This window comes from Copadichromis virginalis, linkage group LG20 (assembly GCF_057382275.1).
Source record: "Copadichromis virginalis isolate Kocher_CV1m ecotype Utaka linkage group LG20, C_Virginalis_male_GT1.1, whole genome shotgun sequence".
In the NCBI taxonomy this organism is placed as follows: Eukaryota; Metazoa; Chordata; class Actinopteri; order Cichliformes; family Cichlidae; genus Copadichromis; species Copadichromis virginalis.
This window is the reverse complement of record NC_140637.1, coordinates 26,122,339-26,132,852: the sequence shown is the minus strand read 5'-3', so window position 1 is coordinate 26,132,852 and position 10,514 is coordinate 26,122,339. Positions and strand designations below refer to the sequence as shown.

Below are 10,514 nucleotides of genomic sequence, written 5' to 3'. Positions count from 1 at the left end.
GAACTCGAGGCTGGTCACGAACATGATCCTGTCGGACATCAGACTGGTCGACTTTGGCCACACAACAAAGGCAGCAGTGAAATTGTAAGAAGTGAAGCTGAACACCAAACAGGTGTTAACAGCATGGAAATCCCAACCCTCTATGCAGATTAGGGTTGTCACTATCTGATTATTACACAACAACAGTCGATCATAGTGATTTCTTTGATGCCTGACTTCAGCAGTGTCCTGTTCTGATTCCGCTCTCTTTGTGCTTCCCTTTTCTTGCAAAGAGATCTCCGATAGATTGTTTTACTGTTCTCTGTAAGGACTGCATGTGAGCTGTGAACTCACCGTTGTCGCTCTGTTGCTGCAGGCTGCCTGGAAATTGCCGAGGAGTTCCGCTCTCAGGAGATCGACGGGCAGGCCCTGCTGCTGCTGAAGGAGGACCACCTAATGGGAACCATGAACATCAAACTGGGGCCTGCACTCAAGATCTTTGCTCAGATCAGCATGCTCAAAGACTCATAGTTCATCTCATCCAATACATACCCAGCTCTCAATGGCAGCTCAGCTATTACTGCACTAACAGGACGTGCTCAGGATTCCCCATGTTAAATAGTTCTCGGCTGAATTCAGGTCCCAAGACAATTTTCATTGATGGATATTTTGTAACTGTCTCCTGACCTAATGGCCGTCAGCTCCAACGTTTACACTGAAAACTTCACTGTGCCCTGTGGTTGGGAGGGCTGCTGTGTTAGCTAGGCAGTGTAGAAAAAAGTTTGATTACGAATACATTTAGTTTTTTATAGTGTTTATTGTACCTTAAGTTTAGCATTTCATTTGTTCTGGAGGGTGACTGTGAAGATTTCAAACGTGTGCCTACTGTTTCAGTAAAATACACTTTATTCAAGCCTCTGCGTCCTGCATGGAGTCAGTTATTCCTGAATGCCTGTGATCCGGCTTTAGGACTGTCTCATCAAACTCTGCGTGGTTCTGTGTCTGGTTTGCACAGTATTTGAGCTATGGGAAAAATACATTTAAAAAAATCACAAGGAAGTTAACTATTCATTTATCCAGCTTAAATACAGGGCTCTGATTAATTGTGTTAAAGTTAGACATTAGACAGTTAACAAAGTAACTAAGCTTTGTCCAGACTCTGCACTCTATGGAAGGTATGGTTTTGTTTGTTTAGTAATCTTTGACTGAAACGGAGGTAAAGATGCAGAACAGCCCAGCTCAGAGCCAAGATGCAGCTGGGAATGTGTAAGAGTATACTCTGTCAGAGCATGTCATTGCTTCATACACAATAACATTTAAAGGTTTTCAGAAAGGTGAACTATGAAGCAAGTTCAGGATAGCCAGGTGTTCTTATTTAGATGGCCCAAATATTCGAGCAGCTACCACAGCAGTGGCTTCACTCACTTAAAATGGGGCTATTTGCCTGAACATTTGTTAAACACAGACTGGTGCTTTCTGATGCTCTCCAAAATTCAAGGAGGCCTGGAAATTGCCTGGAAGTGTGCAGAAACAACAACAATCCAATACACTTTCTGCAAAAAACAGAAATAAGAAACCCTCAAGAGGCTCTTCAGCGATGGTACTTAGACTTTTTTTGTTGTGCTTTTATTGCACTGAAGCCGTCGTAATGTTTTCTTGGTATTGATACACAGAACTACTACTAAAACTGGTCTGTGGAGGTTCATCTCCAGGACAAAACAGAAACTAAACAACATTGTGTATGCTGTGCAGAGCAGTGAGGAGTGCTCAGTCCGTTACATTGGAGAACCTAAACCATAAACACATGGCACAACATAGAAGAGCCATACTGACAGCACATGACTCAGCCGCACATCTGCACCCTAGGACAAAGGTCACTTTTCGAGGATGCTGATGTTCACATTCTGGACAGAAAAGACAGATGGTTTGATAGAGGAGTGAAAGAGGAGGCCAATTATGCATACTGTCATCTTTGAACATGAGCTTACGACTCATGGCTCAGAGAAGGTTGGGGACCACTGCCTTAGATGATTCTAGAATGTACTGCATATGTGTCAGCCTTTTAATTACTTAAAAGCTGCCTTGTGAAGGTGACATGCTTCATTGCTATATGACAACATTCGTCTAAATCAGTTGGAAGACCTACACTTTTCCATGTTTATGGAATAGTGTTTGTCTGCTTCCACTCTGCCAGACTAAAGATTTCATTGGTGGTGGATGCACAGACAATATCAGCTGGTCACAGGATGCCTTCATCAGATGAGCAGCTTGTTCGTTGGATCAAAAACAAAAACAGGAACAATCAGTCTGCAGAAACATGATGATTACTTTTGCAAGAATTTGAATTTACAAACACACAGACTCAGGTTGAGGCTGACAGCAGGAGCACCTGTAAAGTTGATGGTGTCCGTTGATTCAGTCACATTTCAGTTCACCACTTGCATTCATTGTTTCTTTACAATGTGCTTCTCGTGTCCTCTGTCCTCTGATCATCTGCATGTGACCTCAAGCAAACCAAGGATGTGTCAAAAATTAAAATACAGCTGTGGTGGGCTGCATCAAAACAATTCATGATTTAGTTATAAAATTATGTCATTAATATTGTTTATAAAGGTTTACAGATATTACATTGGATTCAAGTTTCCGCCCTTCCTGGGACACTGAAGGACATTCAAAGAGTGGTCCTGATTCAGTCCCTTTCTGTGTCCCTACTGTCATTGTCCCGTTGGGAGATGAACCTTTGCACCAGTTGGAGGTCCAGATTGCTCTGGAGCAGGTTATCAACAAGCATGCACTGTACACGTTCATCTTTCCTTTGACCATTACTAGTCTCTCAGTTTCCAGTCTCCCCCCAAAGCCATCCCCACAACATGATGCTGCCACCGCATCACTGTGGGGATGGTACTGACCAGGTGATGAGCCGTGCCTGGTTCATCCAGACATCATGATTGGCATTCAAGCCAAACAGGTGAACCTTTGTTTCATCAGACTAAAGAATTTTATTTCTCATGTAATGCATCATTTACTGAGGAGTGGCTTCGTCTGGCAGCTCTACCATACAGGGCTAATTGTTGCAGTGCTTCAGAAATGGATGTCTTGGAAGATGCTCCTCACTCCACAAAGCAGCACTGAAGCTCTGTTGAAGTGACCATCGGGTTCTTGGTCACCTCACTAACTACAGCCTCTCTACCCTGATTGCTCAGATTTGCCAGGCAGGAAGAGAACTGGAGGCCACTGTGCTCACTGGGACAGACAATTCCTTGTAACTGGACACAAAGGAATATATTCTAGCATCCACAGAACCTTCTTTTGTGGTCTTCCAGATCTTTTGGTGTTAGACCTGTTATGGGCTCCTGACCTGTCTCTTGCCCAGGGACAGTTGGAATAGGCTCCAGATTAAGTTTCACACTTTTTTTTTTCTCGATAAAACTTGACCCTGAAGCTGATATAGGCTGCTTGGAAACCAGCCAAACCAGTTTATTCCTAATGTTGGTCCCGAGCCCAGGTAAATCAGGAGGGTTGCATTGGGAAGTGTAAAACCTTTGCCAAATTAGACATGTAGATAATCCTGGGTTAACAACGCTGCCAAATCGTTGTTGAGTAAATTATGTGCAGTTTGTTCACCTATTAGTTCTGTTTCATTCAGCCGACACTGGGTCCGATGGGTCCCAGATGAAAGAAGAGAGAAAAAATGAACACATTTCAATATTTTCTCACAATAATTCGTGATTTATTCTCCCCAGTGTAAGACAAAAAATCATTTGCTTTAAATTTACACGATCAGAAATCACCCTAGCTTCTTTCTTCATTATAAGGCACACACAACAGAAACTAAAAGCTTCACATCCTCTCGGCTACAACGTGTTCATGAACATACACTCACGTAAGAACCTCAGTTGAAAAATACAAAACATTTTTTGCAACTTGTTAAAAGTAGTAGAAATGTGTACACACATAAACTGAGTTTGCTTTGTTTTTAAAACCCTTTATTTGATACAAGTATTTTTGCAAATTCTGAAATCAATTCTAACCTTCGATTTATTTATTTTATTAAAGTTGTTATAAATAGTCAGTTGCAAATTGTTTTTGAAGTGCTTCAGTAAAGATAGAAAACAGCAGAGCTACAAGTTACTAATGATGTTGTCATGGCCTCTGACACTGAGCTCTGTGCAGACACTAGAATAAACTGTTGGCATTAAAATAGTTGTGCTGGTCTAATCTCATCTGTCTGATACATCATTTATCTGAATGATGATTTTTCCTCATGCACGAGTTCTGCAGGATTGTGTGTTGGGACCAGTACTTTCCATATTCTACATGCTTCCCTTAGAAATTATTATAATGAAAGTTATTATTAAATTATTAGAAACACGTACATTGCACATGATACCTAACAGCTTTTCTGATGAATAAAATGTCTACCATCATCCCCATTTGAACTTAAAAATGTCTGTTCGACACCTTTTCAATAGAATGTCTTCTGTCTCATTACTGACAAACAAAACCTAAAGTGCCAGAATTATTTGAAAAATGCAAGAATCATGTAAACTCAGGTAAACTGACTCAGCTGTAGCTTAAATCTTATCATTTACTTTTAAGAAGCTGGTACCAGAGGTTTGGTCAAACAGCCACAATCTCTGGTCATAAAAACTGAAATATAATATAACTGAAATAAATATATATATATATATATATATATATATATATATATATATAATCTTCATTTGAGTTTCCTTGTTGTTAGTCACAGTCACTTTAACCAACACTGACGATTAGTACTAAACTTTTGCTTTCACTTAGTTTTTGGATCACTGGATCATGCTTTGGGTTTATGAGCTCTATTTTCTGGGTTAATAAACTAAATTCCATTTTAACCAGTTAGTTTTACAGGAGCGCTCTGCAGCAGATGACGACTGTGACTTACAGGTCAGCACATCCATGTTAATACCCCCCCCCCCCCAAGCTCAAGCAGGACCACATGTGTGTGCATCACACAGCTGCAGCATTCACTCAGTGTCCAAGGAGTCATGGCAGTTATCCTCATGTTTGCTGGTCACCTGGTGAAGTCAGAGGGAAAGGTTAAAACAGCTGGCTACCCCAACCCAACAACTCCACCCAGGAGAAAAACAGACATGCTGAGAGTGACAGGACCCCGACCAAAGCATAGGAACATATCACAGAGCAGCAGGGGAAAAAAAAGAGACAGAGACAAATCCACATATTTCTCATCATTTAATTAAGTGATTTGATATAAAACATCATTAAAACGCAGGGGGAAAGGAACAGCAGAAAGAGACCTGGCAAAGAAAGCACACGGTTCATGCTGATCTGAGAAACGTTTAACCTGCCTCTCTTGCAAATGTCCAATTTTGGTATTTTATGCTTCCAAATTGATGTGTGTTTGTTTGTTGTGCTGAAAACGTGAAGAAACGAGGAAGAAAGAAATGAGCAGACACCATCAGACAGCAAAGAAAGCTCTCCTGAAATACCGATAACACCTGACTGCAGAGCTAACACGTTAGCCTTTCATTTGTCTCCACTTAGGTTTGTCTACAAACCAATAAATAAAATGAGAGAATCTACATATTCCAGATCGATAGGATACCGATTTGCAGATTTCACAGTTTAACATTTCCTTTCATTATCGGAGCGGTGCTAACGCTGGCTCGTGTTTTCTGTGACTGCCTGTTATTTGTTGTGTATTGTTAATGAACAGAGCGTTTCTGGGCCGATGGTTTACTCCAAAATGAACTGATGAACTTGTTTCAGTCAAACATTATACTGGGAGCATAAAACTGCTTTTCAAAATGAAAGCACTAACCTGTGGAGTACCTGTCACTGGTTTAAAAATCCTCAATGTTTGACACATATACCCTATAATTACTTTACATGAGCAATGCACTCTGGGTAAATGATGTAAACTGATGGCACTTCAGAGCAGTCTTTATCAACTGCCACTTAACAGGTTACACAAAGTATAAAACATGGCACAGTGTGCTACTTTTGGCTTTGATTTCAAGCTGAAAGGAATCAGGGGAAGTGACACTGGTCTCTTTCTTATTAGAAAGGATTGTGGAAGAAGACAATACCCACAACACTTACTGTGGTGTTCTTGGTACGAATCACCTAAAAGAGCAGACAAATGGCAGATAGAGTCCAAACACCCTTGAATAGTCTGAGAAACATGAAAAATAAGAAATGCTTTCCTGCTGGGTGGTAAACCAATCACAGCCGCAGTTCCTGTTCCTGAAAGCAAACTGGTACTCATCACGACCCTGATCACAGAGGCAGCAATAACTGCAGAGGTTTAGCCAAGTTCAATCAGCTGGTGTATAAAGTATAAGGTGATCATAAAATGATGACCACTCTTCCTCTCAGCAGGGCAGCAGTGGCTGCACTGACATTCTCGCCTTGCTTTAATGTCAGATATGTCTTCCAGCTCAGTTTGAACCATCTGTTGAATTACCCAGACTGCAATGCAACTTAAACAACAATGGCGGCTTGTTATTATTATATCAGGTCTTAATGTTAGTATAACAGGCTGTGCACACATTCAGTCAAGGTGCCTTTTAAATGTGAATTCATGTGGGAGGCTGTTTGATTATTGCTGCTCCACATTTAAAACACATGATGTCCTGTCTAATGGACAACTCTCCAAGAGGACTGTTCAGTGTCATAGAACAATGAAACCATCATTTTCATTTCATTCAGAGATCGTTCATCACTACAGGAATGTGGGTAATAAACATGGCATGTTAAGCCAATTTTTAAAAGAAGGGATTATTTGGAAAAGGAGCTCCGAATTTTTGACATTGAAAAGTTGAGAAAGAATTGAGAAAACTGAGATCACATGGTTTCAATTTCAAACATTAAACCAATTTTACTAAATCCAGGTTTGATCAGCAAAATCACAGCACAGATATCTGTTTGTACATTTATTCATTTTTCCTATTCTTTTTAATTTCCCGACTTTTTGTTACTGTTTAACCTGACAGCAACCATAAAACTCACTATTGTAGGCGATTAAGACACCAGCCTGGATTGATGGGTAAGCTAGCAGGAGAAAAATAATGAAACAGTAGCCCCTTGTGCTCAAAATTTCACCATTGTAATCAACAATGTTTTACATTCCACAACGAACATGAAGTGCAAACAGATGTGCTAAGAGGACTGCAGACTAAATGATTTACTGCAACTCTGTAAGGACGCTACTCTTTGTTGCTACTCTGCTTTTAACTGAGATCTGACTTTGCCTTCAGCCTCTTAGAGTAAACATGTGCAGTGAAAATCTTTATCAAGTCATTCAACATGAAACAAAAACTGTAGAAAGAGCTGGAAAGGAGAGGTGTGTAATGTCATTATGCCAAAACGATCCATGTGAGTTTAGAAAACAGTTCATTGACAGAAAAGGTTAAAGTCAAAACTGAGAACCCATCCCACAGAGAGAGCACTGAGCCAGCGACACACACACACTCGAGCAGAGAACAGTTCTGCTTCATCTCTGCTGTTTATACCTTGCTCCTGAAGAGAGGCTTAGCTCCGGGTCCACAGTACTCGTTGTATATGAGCTTGAACAGGAAAAGGTGGAAGAGAGTTATGAGCGAGGCCACGCTGAACCAGAAGAGGAAGGGCAGGCCTGGGTACCTGTTGGCCATGTGTTCCTCGTGAGCGAGGATGGCCTTGAGGTGCAGAGTGTGGCGGAGGTCCTGCAGATGCCGCAAGTCTGTGGAGATGTAGAGCAGCGGCGTGATGGGCTGCGTCACCATGACGGGGAAGGTGTGGCCTTTGATCTCTGAGGTTAACTCCACGGGCTCGTTGAGGCAGCCGGCCTCACAGGCATACAGCTTCACCGGCTTTTCCTGCGGCTTTACCGACACGTGGAGAAAAGGCTTTCCGTCCACATCCAACAGCACCGCCAAGTTGATGAGGTCCTGGTTGTAGTGAATGCCTCTCAATGCGTAGCTGTTGTGCAGCACGTCTGGGTCGGTCTGAAACTGAAGATGGTTCTCTGTGAACTGAAGGCCACCAAAGCTGAGCACCATGCCCTGCATGACTCCATGGGCCCCAGCAGCTACCAACACCTTGCAGCCTCTTTTGTGCAAAGTCAGAGTCCACAGCGTGACCAGCTGCAGGATCTGAGCAGTGCTGCTTACTCTCTCAGGCCACAGGTTTTCTGCATGCATGGTAGCGTGGCCGCTGAAGCAGTGGTCAGCGTAGTTGAGACTGGATTCGAGACTGGCGCGCTCCTCGCCATTTAACCTTTGGTCCAGAAGCGGAGCCGCGGAGGAGGACAAGATGTAGTAGAGGGTGGTGTTCACAGTGCGGCTCGATGGCGTGTGGGAGTCGATGATCTTCCTCATTTCAATACCTGAATGGAAACAAAAAGCAGAGTTATAGCTTCACATGACTCCCTGGGCCCCTTCTGAATAACACAGCAGGTGAAAGTAGCTATTGAAAATACATTTAACTGTACACAGAGAGACACTATTGGCTGACAGGAAGCTTTAATAAATTAAAGACAGGGTCACTCACATCCTATTCCAGTGGTAGCTGCTGATTCAGTTCATTTGTTAGTCTTGCTACTTCTGTGTTATTTTTGGTATTTTTGTAGATTCAACTAAAGAAATGGGAACAAATGTTGTGTTTTTGTGACTGCCAATAAAAAACTACAGACACTAAACTGGGTCTTTATAGGCAGACACAATAGTTACTAACTTAAAAAAAAAAGCTTCACCTTTGGACGACTTGCAAATCACTGCACTGTTTTTATTTAGCTTTAAAGGAGGTTTGCTTACTCTCACGCTTGCATTATGGCTGTACAGTGACACCATCTGTGATCGCTTTTGGTGCAGCCAGCTACTGCTACTCCTCACCTGAAATGAAGAGCTCCCTCCAGGCTTCCTGGTGGTGTTTGACCAGGTCATCCTCACTGGTCCTCAGCAACTCTTCCAGCTCCTTTTTGGCTCCATCTTTGAGGGCGCTGAAGGTCTCCTCCAGCATTGAGGACTCGATGGACTCTGAGGTCCACACCACACTCACAATGTTGTCTACGTGCTCTGACTTAGCCAAAACATGGATCCTGCTGCTTAGCTTTTTGGTGACCACCACGACCAGAACCATCCTATTTTTTTCCACCGGCACCCTGCCAGAGGAGAGGACTACCTCTCTGTCCTCCAGTTTCTCCACACTGGTGGAGAACTTGCTACCGAAAGAGGGATTTCCAGACGATAAGTCCAGGTTAAGCGCCCTATCGGAGGGATTGTTGATATGGATTCGCTGCAGAAATACGTTAGGTCTGCTTCTATGAGCAATAAACTCCTCTCTAATAGTGACACAGTCTCGGGTTGACTGCAGGGTGGCTGGTGAGGCGCAGCGGACTGACAGGACCGATCCCTTCCGGAACCACAGCATGTTAGCCTCAGCCTCGGCCAGCGCCCCATCCAGGCTGACGGTGACTCTGGGAGAGTACTCAGTCTGGTGTACCGGAGCCGAGCCAGGCTGTGAGGATGAGGCTACCCAAAGTTTGTTAGACTCAATATCAATCAGAATATGGCCGTTTCCAGTTACAAAAGGCGTGTCTAGCCGTTCCTGAGGTGTGCTGTATATGCCTTCTCCTCGGTCTACCAGAGACCTCCACCTGTAGATCTCAGTCAAGAGACACTGGCCGGCCGCCCCTCCGGGCATGGCCGAGCCACCGAATAACCTCCATCTTCGCTCGGCTCCCAGGTACCAATAGAAAATGAGGAAGAGCAACAGTCCTATAAGGAGTCTTCTCGCCCAACTGCTTGATAACAAGCCTGGTAGCCCCTTCAGTCGTTGCTGTAGCCACATTTTACGATCAAAACCCGGCTGTGAGTCTGCTAAGGACAGCACCCAGAGGGCTCGGGGTGAACACGCGAGGATGTCTCACATGGAATTTCGCTCGTACTTTCTCCAGGAACGAAAGCTGACAAACAGGATTCAGGCTAAATGAGCTCGTTAGCTAGCACTGTGGACAAAAGCTGCACAAAATGTGCGGACGCTTCTCGCATTGTAAGCTTCTCTCGTATCCTCAGAAGTGAGACTTCAAGATCTCCGTTTGACTTCAACTAGAAAAAAAGCGAATAAATAATTAAAACAATTCTCTCCAGAAACAACTTTGCCATAGGCTGACACTTCTGGTTTGTCAAAAATGTCGTAAAGCAAATCGGCAAAAAAAAAAAAAAGATCGGCAAACATAACAACCGGAACTGTCGCAAAAACCAGTAACTTTACGACAAACAGCGCTGGACAGGAAAACCCTGCGGAACTGATCATTCAACATCTCCGGCCAGAGCAAAGTGGAGTTACTGGTGCTTTATGCTTGCTGATGTTTGGGTACAACATGAATAACGACAGCTGCAGTCAGGGGAGAGGAGATCAGCGTTTACTTTCCATAACAGCGACTGTCTGTCTGAACTGACAGAGAGAACATGTCAGGTGGTCTCGACTAAGGAACACGAGTCTTCATTTTTATAAATATCATAAAATTATGATATTTCATACCTCAGCAATAA

The 10,514-nt window shown here is 43.1% G+C and overlaps 1 protein-coding gene across 1 annotated transcript; it reads right to left on the bottom strand.

Moving 5' to 3' along the window:
• Positions 1-3,673: 3,673 nt before the first annotated feature.
• On the bottom strand, positions 3,674-10,227 carry kiaa2013 (KIAA2013 ortholog). The gene is made up of 3 exons (XM_085444118.1): positions 8,853-10,227; positions 7,494-8,347; positions 3,674-5,036 (listed from the first exon to the last, which is right to left on the bottom strand). The coding sequence occupies exons 1-3, from the start codon at positions 9,808-9,810 to the stop codon at positions 4,986-4,988; spliced, it is 1,863 nt and encodes a 620-aa protein (XP_085300244.1). The 5' UTR covers positions 9,811-10,227; the 3' UTR covers positions 3,674-4,985.
• Positions 10,228-10,514: the final 287 nt, after the last annotated feature.